This window comes from Lepeophtheirus salmonis, chromosome 5 (genome assembly GCF_016086655.4).
Source record: "Lepeophtheirus salmonis chromosome 5, UVic_Lsal_1.4, whole genome shotgun sequence".
NCBI lineage: Eukaryota > Metazoa > Arthropoda > Copepoda > Siphonostomatoida > Caligidae > Lepeophtheirus > Lepeophtheirus salmonis.
This window is the reverse complement of record NC_052135.2, coordinates 46,164,214-46,185,719: the sequence shown is the minus strand read 5'-3', so window position 1 is coordinate 46,185,719 and position 21,506 is coordinate 46,164,214. Positions and strand designations below refer to the sequence as shown.

At 30.0% G+C, this 21,506-nt stretch overlaps 2 protein-coding genes across 4 annotated transcripts; one reads left to right on the top strand and one right to left on the bottom strand.

Annotated features, from left to right (window-relative positions):
• The first annotated feature begins 4,883 nt into the window (after positions 1-4,883).
• Positions 4,884-17,719, top strand: LOC121117704 (uncharacterized). Of its 2 annotated transcripts, none has more exons than XM_040712187.2 (6): positions 4,884-4,996; positions 9,219-9,476; positions 12,116-12,293; positions 13,493-13,628; positions 14,257-14,543; positions 17,585-17,719. In XM_040712187.2, the coding sequence occupies exons 2-6, from the start codon at positions 9,237-9,239 to the stop codon at positions 17,653-17,655; spliced, it is 912 nt and encodes a 303-aa protein (XP_040568121.1). In that variant the 5' UTR covers positions 4,884-4,996; positions 9,219-9,236; the 3' UTR covers positions 17,656-17,719. The 2 variants fall into 2 exon arrangements, with proteins under 2 accessions (XP_040568121.1, XP_040568122.1); XM_040712188.2 differs by lacking the exon at positions 17,585-17,719 and adding an exon at positions 14,675-15,369.
• Positions 17,568-21,273, bottom strand: VhaSFD (V-type proton ATPase subunit VhaSFD). Of its 2 annotated transcripts, none has more exons than XM_040712184.2 (9): positions 21,058-21,273; positions 19,752-19,833; positions 19,280-19,688; positions 19,016-19,221; positions 18,881-18,965; positions 18,648-18,826; positions 18,349-18,576; positions 18,110-18,223; positions 17,568-18,041 (listed from the first exon to the last, which is right to left on the bottom strand). In XM_040712184.2, exons 1-9 carry the CDS (start codon positions 21,107-21,109, stop codon positions 17,969-17,971), a joined length of 1,428 nt encoding a protein of 475 aa, XP_040568118.1. In that variant the 5' UTR covers positions 21,110-21,273; the 3' UTR covers positions 17,568-17,968. The 2 variants fall into 2 exon arrangements, with proteins under 2 accessions (XP_040568118.1, XP_040568120.1); XM_040712186.2 differs by having other exon boundaries at positions 19,752-19,821; positions 21,058-21,243.
• Positions 21,274-21,506: the final 233 nt, after the last annotated feature.

Below are 21,506 nucleotides of genomic sequence, written 5' to 3'. Positions count from 1 at the left end.
CAGAGACCTTTCTGAAGCCTCAAGCTTATAAAATCAAAGAATTGAACTTCTACTTAATCCTATATTTAAATATGATTTGTATAATGTTACTTATAAAATAATAATATGTTTATAACTGAGTTTCTAATGCTTCTCTTGCCAATGTCATACAGAAAGTATTTTTTAAATCAAAGGTTGTCACAATCATCCATAATTTATAAGTTTTTTAAAAGTGTTATTCATTTGATTTAAATATATATTATTGAGAGCCTTGTCCTGATATTAGGCCTACCATACTAACAATAAATAAATCCTACAAATCCCAATAATATTAAAAGTCTAGTTAAATAATAATAACATCGAAATGTCACTTATGTAATCATTTGAAACTAGAAACAAAATAGGTAATTTTAATTAATAAATATAAAAGAAAAGAAAAATAAACAAACACAACAGCAATTCGAAGATATTCGCACGACACCAAGACAAGAAATTAAATTAACAAGTTCATAGATATCAAAATCGTAATCCTTGAGCACTTTCTTTAGCTTACTATAGATAAATCGATCACAAAGATTGAGATCCGGGCTGTATGATCTCTGTTTGATGGTTTTCATTTTTAACCCACGTTTAGAACTGCCTGGTGTCATTGGTAACTAGAGAGAGATAGCCAACGCTACCCACACGGTACGGAGGTTTTGAAGCGGAGATCATCAGTCAGGATTTTAAAAGCCACTGTGGGTGGTAGGAAAAGTTCTCCATCGAGGTTTGTTCTTTACCTCGTCCTTAACTTGGGCGATGTTTTTGGGTGTCCTTCTCTCCCGGGGATGTCCTGATGAGACACCTTTCTCAAGCTTAAAAGGATCATCCTGGATCTCACTAGCCTACCAAATGATGGTTGCACAATTAATACAGGTATCAGGCTAAACGGTAGTGAGGTTGGTGTGGATCTCAAACACTGTTTTTCCCAGTTTGTAGAGTATCAAAAAGTACGAGCGAAAATTGTGAGTCTCCATGTTTAGCGACGAATGTGCAAATGTGGTATGTAGGCATTAGCTATTTAGTCTCCGTTTAAATATGGAATTTTTTTCCAGCATAAAATTCATGAGAAAGCCAATGCTGGTAGAATTTTGTAGCTAACTCTTCTCCCTCCCTTCAATAATTTAGGAATAAACTAATATGTTAGTAAATAATTAATTAGAAATTATAACAAAAATTTTGTACAAATAATTCGGATCAGATCTAATTTAAATGTGAATTTGAACTCAAATATTTAGATTTTTTTTTTTAGTATCACCAAGATAATAATAAGAGTTTGAGAAATTGATATGTTGCGATGACTGTGATGAATACTTTAGTCTGTAGAGCGTTCACTAATCAAACAATCAAAATTCAATTTAACATACCCGGTTATATATTTAATTCAAATAACATATACTGAAAATGCACATGAATTTTAAGTTATAATTTACATAAAAGACCAATAAAAAGAAAAAACAGAAAAAGTGCTCATGTTATACAGTGGTTCATCAACTCCCACAAATGCCTGGAGAACTCCTCTTTGTTCACAACTCCATGTGTATGTATAGTATTAATTTTTTTAGATTCAATTCTTTAGTCATTAAATATATTTTTTTATTTTTTTCAATAAATAAATCAATTGATGGAATTAAACATGGACAAAGGAATTTACATTAATATTTCTTTTAAAAATTAATGAATTTGGAGCCGATTAATTATGTTTCTAAATTGTATTAAATGAATACATATGTATGATGAGTTGTTATATTTATACTTTTTCATAAATACTAATGAAGACAATTATTACAAATTAAATTACGTATTCAATCAACGTATTTGTATCATATTAGAAAAATGCTTATAAAATTTCGATGAAAGAGCCTATCAGTCACTTGTTATGATTTTCATAACTTGGTTTCAGTTTCATTAGAGGTATGAATTCAATGTTATGGATATACAACTCTGAGGATTCGAGTTCCTTGAGAGACTTCGTAATGCAGCTTGTTCAGTAATCTTTGAACAACCAAGAAGTTTCCTGAATAGACAATAAACATCGTCTTCATCTCTCTTTTCTGATTCCAGATTGCTTCAACTATATTGAGCTTTACAGTTTTCCTCACTTAAGTCTCTCATTTCCTCGTGCTCTCCTACGACCCAACCTTTGGGTGCCTCCCCGAATCCTTTCAGTGATTTGCTTCACTGATAAAATTTTACATACACCGTGTAGAGTTGCATCAAATAGGAGTTAAGGACTCATTTTTAACAAAGAAAGAGTATAGCTAAAGCTCATAGTAAAAACAAAAAAGGAAATATATTGTATCAGATACAAAATGATTAATGGGACTTTAGATGAGCTTTTGCAACAAGTGTGTGTGGCTAGAGCTCAGCCAGGGAGAGCTCTAGAGACTAAAGTGCTCCTTGACAGCCAACACATAATGTCAAAAAGGAAAAGGAAAGGGAATTACATAGATTTAGGATTGTAAATAATAAGTATTCTTTAGCAAGCTAGTTTTTGTTGTTGGCAACCTTAACAATGTTTTTTATTCTCATAAGCTGTTATTATTGTTCTTTCCTTCTTGAGAAGTTAACATCTCATTATTGTTTAACTACGTGTGAGTGTGTCCATGAATAGAGTAACACTCATGACTCTTCTATATTATTAAAGAAAAATTTGTCTTTTTGTCGACACTTAATTAACCCAGACCATGCCGGCAACTACCGTTAGTATAAAATAAAAGAAGGCAAATTTTTTGACTGGATTTTTTCTATTCTTAATGTCAAATTCATTAATTTGGTTAGAATTGTTCGAGGCTACAAAGAGCAAGTCAACAAATCAAGGTCCTATAATCCCTATTGGAAGATGTGGATATTCTATTCCATAGGATTACAGGTTCCTGAATAACGGAGTAAACTTTTTACTGTATGATAGTTAAAAGAATATTGTGATTTTGGATTTCATGATGCATTAGAGGATTTCCTTTTATCTAAAAAATGGGACTGTGAAAGTACATTCAAATGCTGTGTTGAAAATGATTTCCCACTTTTACATTACATATAATTATTGGACATACATCTATACCTAATATTATAAATTGTACTCCCAAGTAAGTACGTAGCAACATACAAATGACTTTTAACTACTTTTAGTCCTTTTTTAAAAATGTATTGACGATGTTTAGAACTTAAATGAGTTTTGTTTAAAGTTAAAAATATTTGCTCTTTATTCAAAAGGGTATAGCTCCATGAAAAATAAATTCATAAATGCTAAAAATATCTCATTTGAGGTGTGATTTTTTTGGATAGTTTTAGGTATCCTAGACATTTCAAGCCTCACTCCTAATGTTTTATTACTTTTTTATATTTTCTGTCATTGAAATAAATGTAAAACAATCCTATACTCTTAAAGGTAATGTGCATATCCATTTTCAATATTTTAATCCACAAAAACAAATTATTCTGCAATCTTGGGAAGTATAAGTAACTTTTGACCTTTAATAAACTCCTAATGGAAAATATGTATCCTATTGATATTTCAAAACTTAGTGAATCAGGAGTCGTAATCTTAATTACTAAATTGCTTGTCTCAGATTTGGAATATTACCCACGTAAAATACAAATTATTTATCAATTATAATCAAATGTTTCCCATAACAGTTTTTTTGCAGCTTTTATAATTTTTTTTATTATTTATTGGAAGAAATACCAACAATTGAAAAAAAATTACAGTTATTATATATAATATTTATGTATTTTCTGTTTAATTGATTAAATATCTTTGATTATTTTGTACTTTTAAATGTTGTCTCATTGTTTTGTTTGAATCTTCTAGTGTAGTTGAGAGAGAAGAAATTGAAAGAACCTTCATATTCTTAGTTGACTTTACATATATATATCTATTAGTGCTGAAAGGCCTCCAATCGCCATCATTTGATAAAGGCTTTGGATCGGAGATTATAAAAATTGTAGGCATATCCACACTTGTAATATTTTACAAATGCCTATGGGCTATAGTGTACCTAATGATTATTTTTTGCAAAATTATATAACAGGCAGATAATATAAACAGAGGTACTATTAATCAAGTCAGAAGCACCCTCGTCATTTCCTCACTCACTTAAAAATTTACAGTTTATTTTGTTGTCAACTGTCCATTTTTCTGCTTCTTTTCTACTTATTAGTGTTCTGAACGTTCATTGGTTGACTTTGAATTGGATCTTGTTAATCTAAAAAGAATCCCAACAATTATTATCTAAAAATAATTCTATAGTTGGGAAAAATTGGCCAACTGTCAACAGATTTTGAGCCTTTTTTCTATTTATTTTTCTAGTTTGCGAGGTTAATTTATTTGAATGCATAGACGACAACTTTTTTTCATGCCAATTTTTAGTACTAGTATAAATTCATGTATGACAGGTCGAATTGATGTTAATTACTAAACCATGCTACTATGCTTAAAAGTCATCTAGAAGCCGATTGTAGGTATAAAAAGTTACATAGATCGTATCCCAACAGTATGAAAATATAATCTTTTATTGTCAGCTGTCGATTTGTCTACAGTTGGTTCTATGTTATTGATCTGGTGTTATATGAACAAACTCCAATTAGTTGATTTTAAAATGTAAAGAATTTTATAGAAAAAGAATGGGCCAACAATTGAGAAGAATAACTTAACCTATCTAGGTGTGTGTCTGCGTGGTTTTTTTTTCTGTTTTTTGTTTTTTTGGTAGTCATTTTTCCGACTCTTTTTATAAGAGGAAAGATTGAGATAAACAATAAAAATCTCTTTGTCAGTTATGAATGTCATTTTTTTTAAAGCAGCCAACATACAGGAAATGATGCCAGAATATAATTATTTTTTAAATCTATTATATTTATCATCATTTGTTGTTAAAGTGTTGAGTTATGAGAGTCCATGCAGAGTGGTTGTAATTCTACATAGGTAATTCTAATGAAAAACTGCGAAATTCTTAGTGAATAAGTTTTTGTTTCCTTGGTGGTAAGTAAATGATATTTAAATAGTATAGAGCGTTTTCATTGACGTCATAAATTGCATCATAATTGAAGGCGGTGCCATCTTAAGGGCTCATAGGTAATATTTTTACTAAATTTAATGGATTAATAAATCTTGATGAAACGGTTCGTGGTTCGGTACGACACTTACGATCGATACGTTTTCGCCTCGTTGAGGTACGTATATAAGACATGGTTTTAAATTTGACTGCCAAAATTGGGAAAATAGAAAGTTTCGAATTCTTATAAGAATATATTTTTTCTAAACCAAAATTTTATGTAGAACTCAAATCTGAAGTCATATATACAAAATATGCAATCGTTCTTTAGATATACTCATTTTGTAAAGGTATAATATATAATCTTACGGATCAATGTTAGAAAAAACTACTTACACGTATTTCTTTCAGATAACATACTTAGAGCTTTCATAATGTATTGAAAACTACTAGAAGCTGATGTGGGGTAGTTTTAAATGTTTGATATAGGAATGTATTTAGTTTTATGTGGAAATGATACGCAAATATTAAATCGGATTGTAACATTTACATTTATCATCAAGATGTTATCATAAGGACAAAATTAAAACGCATCATCCTACTATTTTAGGTACAAACTATCAAATTTTCAAGTATCTAGCTCCAAACGATTTTATGTACCATCCATTTTAATGACAGACGGTATTTTTTCACACGTCAATAAAATTAGGGAGTAGGCGTAATATTTTTTTTTTCTTTAATATTTCGGTACAAGAAATAGTATAAGTTAGGTATCAATTTAAAGCTCATTTAATTTCAAATAAAATGATATGAAAATCAATCCTGTTGTAGTCTTTTCTTATCAGTAGATATAGATATGCCTACCTAAATCCAGGAATTTATCAAAAAGTGTGAATTTTCGATTCCGTTTGACACTTTATACATATTTCTTAAACGGTCATTGCACAAAATTGATGGAAAAACAACTAAACTAACACTTTTATTTTAAAGTCATGGCCACTATCAATCATTTGAACATAAATAATGGTTATTTTAATGTATATTCTGATTCTATAGGTCTACAAAATTGGGATTTCAAAATTTTTGTCACGCAAAAACAGTCATTTTTGGGGAAAATTGGTCACAAATTCAAAATTCTTGGCTAAACGACACAAAATACAGGATTGAAACTTAAAAAATTATAATTTACAGACATTTTTACATTATAAAAAACTTATTCAGCAATTTTCAATGTTTATTTTCTACCCTAATTATTTTTTCACACTTTTGGCAGTGAAACCATGGTCGAATCTGAAACCATGTCATATATATATATCACATATTGAATATTTTGATTTTATAAAATTTTGCTTATTATTATTTTTTTATCATTCTTTATTTGGTTTATATATTATACAAAACATACATATATAAATAATCCGCAATGACGTTGGTTATTATATTTACAAAATCAAACATATATTTGCGAGATATATATCTATTGCACATTAAATATTTAGGCAACCACTATTAAATAATTATTTGGTTCTTTTTTCTAAGTTACTCAGAAGTAATCTGTATTTTTTTAAAGATTTTGTTTAAGTATCATTGACAAACAAATAGTTATGAATAGCAAATTTGATATAGAGTTGAATATACCTCCCTCTGTTACTTACAAGTCTGCAGTTTTATAAATTCGTGAATAATATTATTACATAACCCGTTTATATTTTATATCAACCTTTGTTTTGCAGAAAAGTTAAGTATATTTAGGAATAATTTATTTGCACCAAAAATAAAATTACTAGAGAAGGAAATATCGAAAAAACTACATTAATTATATTAAAAAAATAACATTTTACAATTATACCGTATTGTTAGGACTGTACTGCGGTTCATACAGAACCGTGGGCTTAGCATACCGTCCCAGCCCTAAGATATATATAAGCCATGCTAGTCAGTAGCGACTAGCATAGGGAGACAAGGGACCATTGATTCCTTGTCCTAAAAATTAGCCTCTATATTTAATTTTTTTTTTTAAACAATCACAAAGAAAAGTAGTCTTATTATAGTGTCATCAATATATGACGCCATTTTTTTCAAATTTACCAACTCTTAAGTAAAGGGTGCAAACATAACATTTTTACTTTTCAGAAATACTTTGTGTTTTGTAAATTGAATCCCATATTCCGACAATATAACTATTTGAAATTTGGTACACACCATAGTTTCTGCCAAAATTGCAAAAATATGGTCTCTATATCTCGAGAATCAATCATTCGATTGAAAAGAAAGAGTCATATTTGGAGTTTGGAGGTAAAAAAAACTATATATACAATAAATTCAATCAAATTTGATCGGGAATTACCTAAAGATACTCAAACGGAAAGGCGACTAGGCGGTTGAAATAATAATATTTTAGGGATATATTTTGCTGCTCGAAAAGTATATTCTAATAACTTTTATTTTTAATCTGTTTATCTTATTGATTATTCTTCATCTGTATAGTGGGCGCTACCGGGTATATAAAAAGCTCAACAGAATAATACCAAAAAATATGTACCTCAATTATGGCCACTCCTTCGAGCAATCTCGATCGAAAAATAGAATAATGGTTTCCAGAGAAGGGACGTGAGGAAAGTAAAACTATGATTTGATTTTACAAAAATCTCAGACCTATCAGTGACACAATACAAAAAAATGAACTTACCACATTAAAATTTTATAAGCCCATAATATTTTAAGGTTATAATTTTCTTCTGCATTGTTATTATAGTCATTTCTTTCCTTAGAGTATCTTCAGAATTAAGTAATAAGTTTAGGTACTATTAAATAGAGAATTGTCTAACAATTGAAGGGAATTAATTATATAATGACATAGCAACCAGTTACTTTTGTGTGCTTTTTATCTCTCTTTTAGAAGGAAAGATTTAAATGAAAGGGCAAAGTATTTCATTTGTTACTTTTTATGAAAAAATGTTCTATGAAGCAGCGTCTCTCTTTTTTTCCTCTTTCAATTCATTAAACATTGAAAATAATTTCATGAACACACACAAAAAAAAGAGAAAATATCAAGGTTATTTCTCATTGAAGAAAGCATTGCCCATATTGGTTTTTTTGTTTTTTTCAATGCATTTTTCTTGTCCCTCAAAAAGAGCAATTTTGATCAAATAACACAAAAGCAACTCCTATATCTTTATTTTTAAATATTTTATTTTCTTATATCATTGTATTCCATCAGTTGATTAATATTTTTGCTGTAAATACCAGTCATTCTCGATAACAGCACACGTCAATAATTTAATTACTTTTAGTACAATATTTTTGTCACAAATAACAGAGCGGTATGGACCTACGTATCTATGCACCCTCCTGCGATGAATATTTTAGAAATTCAAGATTAGAGAGCTGACAAATAAGGAAAAATCATTTATTTATAAAAACAAATTAGATAGTTTTTTAAAGAAATGAAAATCAGTCGCCCAGGAGCCCCAAAAATTATTCTGAAGGGGATTTAATTGAAAGAAGACATAAAATTTATTTGGAAAAATAAAATCTTAAACTCCACTATTATTATCGAGGAAGAAAAATATAGAAGCAAAAGACTGTTCCATTGCCTTCAGTTGTTAACTTTGGTATGCTTAAGATATAGTATTTTGCCGAAAAAGCCATTAATTTAATAGTCTGATGTTTTTCTTACGGATTTAAACATAGTATCTACTACTAGACCAAGCACAACAACTGCATTAAACTTCTCAAAATCAAAACATTTATTCTCTCTTTGCAGATTAATTCAAGGGACCAAGTAAAAATAATTTCCAACACTATGTTTTTCGCCTTTATGGCTATAACGACGAGCTATTCTTTTTGTAAATATACTTTAGTAAATCAGTAGTGTAGGGGTGCCGCTACGCCACTGATTTGACTCGCCAATCAAGCATAGATTATCAATTTTTTCGTATCATATTTTGTTTTCAGTTGGAAAATGTGGAGATTTTGTTCAAAAGATGTCGGTTTCAAAAATTTAGAATATTAAATAACTAGGAGAAAATTTAATTAAAAATGATTAATTTGTCTTTTTTAAATAAAAATTCAACAGAATTATTGAAGTTTTTAACCCTCCCAAAGAAAAATGTAAGATTTGAGACGGAAAAAATATATAATTATGAAATATATGTACATAAATATTTCCCTATGTCTTTAAATTAATATATTTTCTAATTTTACAAGGTTTCCCTTGTTCTGTAAATGTCTTCCGTTTTACCAACGCTCATAATTGGACTATTGATTCTCATCAAGGAAATACATCCCATAGCCATCAAAGATATTTGGGTTCCAGATGTCATAGAAAATGGTACTGAGACATCTGCTGTTCTGGATTGTGTATATGATTTAAATGAAGAGGATATTGACTTTCTAGAGGTCAAATGGTATTTTCGATATAATCAAACACCTATTTATCAATGGATTCCTCCACAGTCACCTCAGGTAATGTATAATAATGATTCAATATTTTAGTCTATTTAATATGTAACACTAGCTTCCATATCAAGTTATATAAAAACAATCTGGAACAAATTTGTAGAAAATGTCAAATTTACAAGGTTGTGCCAGGTTCAGGGTCAGCAATTCTATCGATCCCGGTATCGGTTTTTTCATTTCAACGGATTTGGTCTCAGTTTAGCTTTATCGGTCTCGCTTCCGGTCTTTGATCTCGCCTATTTTATATACAGGCTTAGTTTGGTAACAGGCATATAAAACAAGAAGTGCCGCTAGAAAATTCGGGCCCAGGAAATGATATTAGACACAAAGAGGACCGCAGGTACCTCACATGTAGTGCCCCAGGTTCCAGAAGGGGCCACAAAAACTATGGTTGCTTAAAACAATGGCCGTGAGGAGAGACTAGGGGGCAGGGAGATGGATAATTGACAATTGATTTCAGTCTATACATACATAGTACACACGTTTCGTATAAAGGAGGCCTCTGCTAAAAATGTATTAGTGTAGGGGGGCTTGGCATTGTAAAGTTTGAGAACCCCTGGCTTAGGAAATTTATAGTTATTATATGTATTATAGGGCCCCGACAAACTTACTAGCAGACCAGGATCCATAATCTACACCTTGTGGTCCCTAAAACCACTTTTCAAGATCCAGAAGAAGCCTTTATCTATTTGGAACTCAGATAAAACTGTATCACCCTGGCGACGTAAAAAAATCATTGGGAAACGCTGTAATTACACACACAAAACTCAGAAAATTGACTTATTTATTAAAGCTAATTTATTCTTTATAATATAGAATATATTTTCTTTATATATTCTAAATAGGAACATTAGCATAGTAACCGAGGCCGATAAGCAATATATTGCAGTCTCAGTTCCGGTTTCGGTTCGACTTGGGCGATTCCGGTTCTAGCAGTTCAATAACCGGAAACACTTGAACCACTAGAACCGAAAGCCCGATAAGACACAACCTTACAAATTTATTCCGTATACGTATAATAATAGGTTTTTTATTCAAATTTCTGGGATGATCTGAGATACCCAATAATGTTAACTTAAGTTTAAAGCCTTCATTTGATTTATGAGAAGTTTAATTTACCTCCGATATACTCTTTCAAATACAATCAATTTCTATTTTTTTCATTGTGGCGATGGATTTTTCCTAATTTAAGTGCAATTTGAAGCAAGTCCAAAGGATTAATCAAATTAACTTGTCTATAGAAATGGAAAATAATAATTTGTCTAGAATAAAAATGCAATCAAAACTTAATTTGGGGAAAAAAATAATTCTACCTTGATTTCGTGTCAATCGGCTACAAATATGTTAGTTAGAGAAACTGGGTAGATAATAACTAACTATTTATTAGTATATCTACCTGTTACTTTAGAAAGTTCATAGGGATATTTTTGATTTACAGTCATACACAAATTAAATTAAAAACTGTCCAATCCAAATTAAAGCAATTCAGATATTATGAATAATTTTTTCCCATAAATAACTTTGTAGGTCATAAAGGTTTCAGCATAAAAACAACACGAGTATTAATTATTGATATGAGACACGGCGTTACCTTTATTGTAATATCCAACGTTTCCTCCGAAAATGAGCAGGGAAAAAAAACCCAAAATCAGTTGGTAGCTACCCATTTCTTCCCAACTATGTAACTATTGTTCAATTATTGTTGTGAATTTTTCGCACCTTAACAGTAGATAACTCTATTTCAACCAATCAAAGTTCAGAACACTGATTAGGCGAATAAAATATTGACAACTGTCTACAAAATACACTGTATATTTTTGTGTTAATGAAGTAATGCCGTGAAGAACAACCTACAAATAATGTAATCAGACAATTATTCTCTTAATCCTTACATAGAAAATTTATGTGATTCACAATATATGTTGAGAATTTTTTCTTCTTTTTAATATCCCTGATGTAATTTTTTCCCTGTACAACCATTGATAAATAAAGTCCAAGAATATAGACTACATAATTTCACCGTTGGGGAGAGAGATGAGATGAAAAATCTTATACTAAACTTTATCCTCCAAAACTATGACTGATTTTATATTCTAAGTATATCTAAAAATTTTAATGGACTAAGTGAATAAATATCTATGTAAGTACATTTTTTTTATCGAGTTATAAATGCACTTCCATTAAAACCAACATTTTCGTTTTAATCAAAATGTTGCTACCTGTAAGATTTTACTATATTTTGACTTTAAATTAGTAATTAAGATTACAAATAATACTACGTTGATTGCAATATGTAACACATGTGGCGTACATTAAATTTTACAAGCTAAGAAAAGATACAACAGTTGGTACACATGTGGTTTTAAATATTATATAAATTTGAAGATTCATCAAATACATAATGTTTAATATTTTAATTTAGAATTTGTTGTGTCTTATAAAGAATTTGAGTTATACATTGACTGAAGGAATGTTATAAAAATTAATTTTATAGACCTAAAAGATTAAATTAATTTCAAAGTTAGACACGGTTGAATATGTGCGTCACCCAGGAATGTCATATGAAATGATACTCTGTGATTAACGTGTATTGAATAGAAGTTTTCTTTTTAACTTTTTTTTTTAATAATAAATTTTATTCATAGGTCCCAAGACAAATGAAGCAATATATTAATACAAATTATCGGGCAACGTCAGATCCTTTAACCATGCATAGAGCTCTTCATTTGAAAAACTTGAGTACAAAGCTATCTGGTCGTTATTCATGCAGAGTATCCTCTAACTATGATGACGATTTTAAGTCAGGGGTCATGGTTATTTATCGTAAGTATCATAACTTTACCATGTTTGCTAATAAACCTATGCGATGAGATGTGAAAATTGTCAAAATCTTCGTAAACGTACATTTAAAATAGAAAAATGTATTGGTAGCCTGTAAAATATTAGTGCTCTTATTAATTTTTCTTTCCCATTTTGAAAATCCCAACGTATCAGCGGGGTAGGAGCCCTCAAAGCTATAACTCAAATGACGAAACGCGCCTGTTAGATTGAGAAGATTCATGGTCTATAATAAATCTTTTTTCCACGTGAGATGTCTCTTTAACATTTTCCCTCATGATGTATGTAAAAAAAAATCCATTTGCAGAATTCACCATATTAATTCAGTTAAAATGATGAATTCATGGAAGTTGCATAATTAGTTATTAAGTAATATTCATGTATACTCGACTCCCCTGACAGACAAAAGTTGTCGACTAGCCAACTATATTCGTATAAATATTGATGCGTAGTATTCATTTCGCCATTTGCTTATAAATTTGAGGAGCAATATGGTTAATATTGGGATCTCCATAAGCCAATTTGTTGTGCTTCAGAGGGAATAACATATTTAAAAAAATATTTACATATAGTAGCGAGGATTTCGGCATTTTTCAAATCTCTACCCTTGTATATAATATGTAAAAGAGGTGTATATTTGACTCCTATTAATTGAACTCAAATTGTTGATTTGATTACTCGGGACATGACATAACAAAATTTAGTCTAAGGAGTTATGACATGGCAAAATTTACTTTAAGGAATGGAGACGTTACTTGGACTTGAGACGAGAATTGACGTGACTTGCAATAAAAATTAAAAAATTCAACTCATTATAAGTCTATATTTTATTTTGCAATATGTATCTAAAATAATGTTTTGACACTATTTGAAAAGCAATTGCAAGTTTTTGCAATGCTTAGACAGAGAGCAGTTGCTGAAAGGACATATTGGGGCCAATATAAGACTTTTTAATCAAATAAAGATTCTAAATTATTATAAAAAAATTAGGCTACAAAAATTCAAAAGTTACTGAAAAGTACATATTCATTAAATGATTTGACAATTTTCCTTAAAAGTAATTTTTTAAGGGTAATTTCCTTATAACCGATAATAATATCTTATCAAAAGTCGTTTCATTTTAATATTAATTAAAATGCACATCATTAAATTAAAGTTATCAAATGTATAAATTCTTTTTTTAGAGAAACCTCGTGAAATGAAACTTCACGTAATATATTCATATCCAGATAATTCTGCAATTACAATCAAGTGTTCTGCATCCCAAGTCTATCCGGAACCACAGATATCACTCTACGTCATCGACGAATATTCATACAGGTGATCAATATGTAAAGAATTATAGAAACTACTAAGCTTGAATGTTTTCTTAAAAATGAGCTCCCTTTATGCTTTCCGTTCATTTTTGAGCCCTTTAACTGAAAAATTTGAACAATAGACGGAAAAAACTATGAACGACGTTAATTTTTTCACTCTTTCTTTATTGCTCTCCAAAAATATATTTTACTACAAGAACAAAAACAAGTGGCAAAATAACAATCCCGTAATCAATTTTAGTCTAAATTTACTTGGCTACTAAAATACGTTTCTGTCCGCTAGGGCACAAGGGAAATCAAAAATTATTCAATAACTACGCAACCTCCATTAGTTCACAAAGTGAATTCTGCAAGAGAAAAAATTGTTTATCAAACAAAGTGACGTCATCTTTTTTAACTCAAAGGTAATATCATGAGAGGGTATAAAAAATTTTCAAAGCCAAATACATTTATACAAAAATTGATTCGAGTCCTTCGTCCTTTCTTTTAAAAAAATTAACGATTGAACGTCTGAGCGAAATATTTCCGAAATGAACGGATAAACGGAAAAAGTGTTAAAGAGTTCATGCCTGGGAATGACATAAATAATAATATGTACATATTATGTAAGATATTAAACTTTATATCCTTAGACATGACATAACTAAAGGGTCAGAGAGATCATTGATTTGGGAGAAGGACACATATCATATGACAATATCTAAACAATTAACTATCATGGAGCTTTGGTCCATTATTCCTTTGAGATCCGACAACACCAATGCGAATAGGATTATTGTTTGTCAGTTAACGATTCCTGGAACAAAGGTAAAGGAAGAGCGAAGAGAGCCATTGGTAGAAATTAGGGACGGTTATTTGGAATCCAGTCCTAGGATTTTTCCATTCGTTTCGTCTGGAAGTATGAAGTTAAAGTGTACAAGTAATCTATTTTATTATAAATACATACTACAAGGTGATGAATCCGTTTGTGAAGATATGTTTCAATTTATAAATTCAATATTAATTTATTAATTATCATAAACTTTTGTAAAATTGTCACCTTTTGCCCAGATTAAATGGTGGAGACGAAGAGGTACTTGGAAAAGGGGCAGCAGAGACAAACTTTCCCCTGGGGAAGCTATCCACAACGCCAAAAATGACTATGTTATAGGCAGGATCATTGAAAGCATCCCTTAGGAGAACCGAATCATCACCAGTGTCTGGGCCGATATTACGTCAGACAGGAGCAATATGCCCCTCATTTTCAATAAGGATGGTGTAAAGATCAACCGGTACGTCTAGTAGACCATTGTTGGTCGACAAGAACATTCTCTGGCTTCAGGACACATATGGTGATACCTCTTACACATCTTCGTACAAGACGGAGCAGCTCTCTCATTCTGCAAAAAGTTTGCAAAACTGGTTCAAAGCAAATTTTTATTGCTTTTTGCGAAAATAATATGTGGCCTCTTAGCAGCCTAATCTGAATCTCATGTACTTTTATCTGTGATCTATCCTTCATACCAGGGCTTGTACCAAGCACCTACCCACCAAAGACACTCTGAAGCGTTGCCTTATTCAGGACTGGGGCTCACATCTCTGAAGAAACTGTCCTGTGCTGCCTGTGCTCAAATGCTTCTTCATCTCCGTCATGTAATCTGGGGAAAGGGTGGCTGTTTCGAATAGAAGTTTTTAAATTAATTTATATTAAAATTTGATAATTTTCACAAAATGTAATGCTAATTAATAAACTTATATTGAATTTATATATTAAAACATATCTTCATGAACTTATTCCTAATACACTATATGCAAGATTTATATAAAGTAGTATAGGAAATTATTGTTCAATGATTTTGAATAGGTATGTTGACTTTTCTTATTAGTATAATATCAATTTTGGCATAGATTTATTCAGTATTTAATCAAAATAATTTCCTTATGTTTAAGTTATTGGAAATTAATTGTCCCTATTGGCATATTATTCAAATATTTATAAGTAATAGGTAGATAATTAAAAACACAATTTTATCGTCAACACAAGGACACTTCATTGTAATGTAGTTTTCGAGATCCATCAGGGTCTTGACTCTCAAAGTCTTGATCTCGCTTTCAAGACCAAGACCAAATACTTGGTAAATTATATACTATAATTGAAATCCATGTTCGAGAAAATCCTCAATTTTTTGCTATATCAACAGTTTTCGACATACATGAATACAAAATAATCTGGGATTTTTTTTTATTATTATTATTACTTTATTTTTTTGCATTTGATGATTCAAATATATTTATTTCTATCCAGACAAAATCACACTCGATTTCTTTCTATCTCTTTTTTTTTTATCACTGTGTAGTTACTAATTATTTAACACCAAGGCTAATAAAAATACATTAACACTATATTTTGTTGTCAGTTCTGTCGATTCTTCTGATCTTTTACTTCTTATCAGTAGTAGAAAGATAAATCTTTTCCCATTTTTTTTTTAAATTTGAATTTAATTTCGAAATATTTTTTTTTTAGTTTTACATATTAATTTTTTTAAATGATTTTTATATTATTCAATCTACCCTGTGCACGAATTTTTTTAAAACCATGTGCGGGGCCAAGACGACTGTCCCCACCCAAAACTGACCCTGTTTACATCGTTAATTGGTTAAATACGAATTCGCTCTTGTAAGGCTGTGAATAGTTCCCTACAATTATTTAAGAACAATCCCATAGTAGGGAAAAATTGGCTGAGTACCAACTGATGTTGAGCTGTTTGTTTCTCTTCTTGGACAAAAGATCAATATTTTTTTGATTAACTGTCAATTTTTTTCTAGTTATGGCGTATGTCATATTAGTACTCTTCACTTTTCACTTGGTTGAGCTCAAATTAGCTCCTTGTAGACAGACACTGAACAATTTCCCACTATTAAATGGAGAATATTTCCATAATTGGTAATATTTGATTATCAAGATCCCCCCGGGTTTTGAATCCTTTTTCTTTCTCTTTTCCAGGAAAGTTTGCGATATTCAATAAAAGTAATCTTGAAATAACTGTAGAGCGTTTTGACTAACGTCACAAATTGCATCATAATTGGGGGCTCAAAGTATATATTTTTACTACATAAAATAAAAAGGAACAAATTTTTAATAAACCTTCATAAAACTCCATCAAATGCCTTTATAAATTTAAAAAATCTACACTTATTCTTTCCATTATAATAGTTAATTTTTATCTGCAATATGAAAATAAGCTTGTATAACGATGTTATAAGATATTTATAATAAATTTTAGGGTCAGAAATATATATATAATAAAATTAGGCAATAAAAAGATATATTTTTGATAGAGGAAAATTTTTTAGGTCCTTTTATTTGTTAGCTCCATTTTGACAAATAATAGTTTACTATTGCCCTTAATATTAATTAAAAAGGGGATTTTATACGTGTAAAACAGGGTTGTTTAGGCCCCCAAAAAGGCTGACATTAACAATGTTGACGTCAAGTGAATATTTTCAATCCCTCACTTACTTCTTAATCATTAGCAGAGCAAATATAAATCCTTTTCTTGCATATTAGAACTTAATTTCAAAATATTTTTGTATTTCTTTAAATGACTTTTTTCATATTTTTACATATTAATTTTTGATATAATCTAATCTACCCTGTGCGACGCCCTTATTTTTGAAAGCCTGAACAATTTCCTAGTACTAAATGAAGAATAGTTCCACAGTTGGGAATATTTAATTACCAAGTGCCAACTGATTTTCTAGGAATGGTTGCCATATGCAATTAACATAAATACGTATATGCAATACACACAGGTTAAATAGAATGTATCAGATCTTAAAATATTGTTTGATTTATTAGACAATTATTTTTTCCTTAGATGTTTTTTAATTTTATTTTCAACGAATGTATACAAAGCTCATAATTGTTTATGTATTGAAGTTCAGACTTAATAATAAAAACGTATTTTTCTATCTTTTCAGAGGCAAGTCAATCTACCAATGACCTCTTGATTTATTTAAATTATGTTTTCATAATCAACAAAATTATATAGTATAATAAATAAAAAATCATCTCAAAATCTAATAAATTATAACATAAATATTAAATAAACAGAGATATTTTAAAATATATAATATGATTTTTAGAATTTTTCTTATATATGTATATTATTATTTGCAATACTTGAGGATTGAAGAGAACAAGAAATAGCACTAATAAATAAAAAATAATGGAATGCAAAAGGATAACGCATTATGAAAGCGTACTACTCTTTGGTTACTTCAAATAGAATTGCATTGGTGAATATGAATTGTAAAATTCAATCATAAACCAAAATCAACAAAAATAATCATAATTAGGCAAAATTAACTGGCTTTGATTTGCTTTTGAAGTGATTTTTCTCCTTGATCCTTCTCTAATTGTCGTCCCAAATACTCCCTGAAGAAGAAAGAAAAAATTAAATCATTAATTAATCGAATTTATATTTAATTTATGAGTCAAGTTACCAATTATGAACCATCAATTTTTGAACGGCCAAAAGTGCTTCATATCGAACATTTGGATCGTCATGGCCCATTAGAGTCATGACCATTGTCTTTCCACCAATTTGTTCCAAGACACTAAAGGAATTATGGGAAGATTGTCTTTAAAAATGATATGGAATGTTTTATATAAGCCAGAATAAAAACTCATTTGAGGTAAAGGTAACTTCACAAAATAATTAAAAAAGACAGAATTTACATACTGCTTGCCACGATGATAATGCCTCACATATTCTCCCAAATCAAAACAAGCAACACTCAAGACAAGTGGATCCTTGGAGGATTCTAGAAGTGTTATTAAAATTTTTAAGAGCTCATAATTTCTTTCATTAAGGCGACCAGCATTTTCCCTCCAAAACTTTTCGGAACGATGAACAGGGGACCATTCTAATCTACCAGATCTAATTTCACTGATATATTCATCAAATGAACTAAAGGAACATTAAAATTACATAGTATTTAATGGTTCAATCAATGTTGTAAAAGTTTGGGAAATAAATACCTGAGGTCTTGAAGAGATGCTTCCATTTTTTCTTTAAGGAACTCAATATCAGCTTGAATATCCTCATCTTCAAATTTTTTCTGTTCGAGAAATTCCAATTGCTTCATAACTTTACATTGAACCATGGAAATGCAGTTTTCTTTTACGATTTGACCTTCCTCTGGTTTCTCTATGAGGTTCTGTAATCAAAAAGTAAGATTTTAATCATACAAATTAATAGAATATAATCATACCCTAAAAACAGACAGAATTATACGGCTCACTTTTTCTTTTTGAGCATCCGTTAAAATATCGGCCAAAATAGGGATAATACCATATCTAAGAAATAAAAGTGAGAATACAAATGAAATAGACTCGTAATGACCTACTTATTTAATTTTTCGGCAATGGAAGTGTTAAATGTAAGAACCCAGAGGCAAAATGAGAGTTGATATTGAATTTGGAAATGATTTTTCCCCGTCAAAACTCCTACTATAGTTGATATTCCATCAAGTGAGACAAATGCTTGTCGATAATCGTCTATTCTCAACATCATTTGCAAGCATCTAGCAACAGATTGTATATAATCATTGCCCTATAAAAATAAAAGGGTAATTTTTCAAAGTAAAGACATTGAAACCGGACTAACTCACTGGCATTCTTAATTGATCTTTTAACCAAGTTAAATAAAAATGAAGATCCGATCCGGACATAAGTTCCCTAGACCAACAAGCTATTTTTGCTATAATTCGTGCAGTCATATTCATGATAAAACCAACAGGTCTATTAAGAAGGTTGATGAGATGAACCCAAGGAGATTCTCCCTTTGTCTTAGAATATCTCTTGAAGAGATCCACTCTCGACTTATCCTCCTGAAGAACGTCATCGAACAGGGTCAGAATATATTGAATAGGTTGATCCTTGGATATACGATTCAACAAACTATAGAAAGTTTTAGGGAGCTTCGAGGGGTCCTCCTTAATTACTCTCTCACGAACTTTAATATCAGTGACATCGAATCGAGAAATAAATTGGTAATCATCCTCGTCAATCACGCGTGATCTGATGTACATAGAGGGGAAAAATCGAGTATTATGTTTTAAATTATTTATTATTAGGTCTTACTGTAAATATTTCTGCCAATTGACTTTCTGACTCCGCACATCATGGGCTCGTTGTTGAAGGAAACTTGTAGCTGCCAAAACACCTAAATCGTTAAATGGCAAACAATATCTTTTAACTACAACTACTAATTAGATAGTCTACAAAAAATAAAGAGGCAAGCAATGAAAATGAAAGAAGAAATTTAGTTTTAAACTTAAAAAGTATGCTAATATGATTTATAACCTTATCTAAGTTAGGTAATTAGTTTTCCCTGTTTATATGTATATAGATACTGGTAAAAAATAATTAACTTTGGGGTAGAGAGGAGATATTTCGGTTTAGTTTTTTTTAAATAAGTCAATAAGAAATAACATTTGTTTCACTTTGAATATATACCTAGACCATTACTTATTTTCGATATACAATACACCAGAATCAAATTCCATGACCAAAGGACAAAAATGAATCATAAAACGGTAGAAGGGGATAATTTAAAATGTTCTTCTAACTCAATATGGGTCTCACTTAAGATGCCAAGGTGTTACGTGTGATCTGTAACGTGATATTCGCCCCTCCCTCTGGCTTCAAAGGCTGTGTAATAAACTAAGGATCGATTTTACTAAGTAGTATCTCAGTATACTATGTCATATAAGCACTTACTACCAAAATCTTTGTTCTAAAGTGTATATTTTTTCAGTCACAGTCAATTATTTTTTGTTGTTAAATCACCTATTAAGTTAACATCAAATCACTTAAACCGTTGTTACCTGAATAAAACTCATTTTTGGTAGCAATCAAAACTTTTGACACCGAGTTTTTATGTACTTTATTAAGATCCATTTTTGTGCCTATTTGATGTTCCATAGCATCTAAGGTACAATTTTTTCAAATGAAATCATATTTTTTCTTAACTCCTTTGGATCTTAAGTATTTTTTTAGTTCAATCAAGTCCATTTAAAATGATTTATTTTTCAGGCATTTAGTACGACATTGTTATTGTAAAAATATAAAAAATATTTGGGAAAAAGACCCGCACGACCCTAGCTTTGTACTTAATAGTTAATAGTTATTTAAAAATAAAATCCATTTAATTCATGCTTTTACTAAAGAATATTTAATTTATAAATCAATTTATTTATTGAAGAATGACACAGTTTCATCATGCAAATGTTCAATATTAGATAGCTAACAAGTAGCAATCTATCTGCATATGTTAATTATTTTTAAAAAATCTTGCAAAATCATTTCACGAAAAATAAATGTAAATTATTAATTTATGAAATATTAAAAAAATAATGGATCACAAAGGGACGAATGATTGATATACCTCCTTTTTCAATATCCTCTGGTAATCCTCCAATAACTTCTTCATCAACCATATTTCTAAATTCGAACTTAGTAATCCGCCCCTCTATTAAGTATTATTAATTATTATTTCTCAGTACACTTTCGTCCTTTTATTCTCTGACTTTTATGTTATTGATGTTGACGTTTCTTCTTTCTTTCTCTCTCTCTCTCTCTTTATCCATTCCTCCTTCTTTCCCATCTGTCAATAACTCGTGACGATAACTTTTTAGAGATACAACGGTTCACTATTGTATTGAGTCGAACTCTTTATTTTATATTATTTGGAATTTTGAAGGGATTATTAAGCCTTTAGCGTTCTTGAGTCCCGGACGGGATACTTAATTTCCGAAATAAAAGAATCGGTAGCTCAGCTATGATATAAGAAAGGAAATACTTTTTAAATCCTAGATGGTTTAACAAGATCTCAAG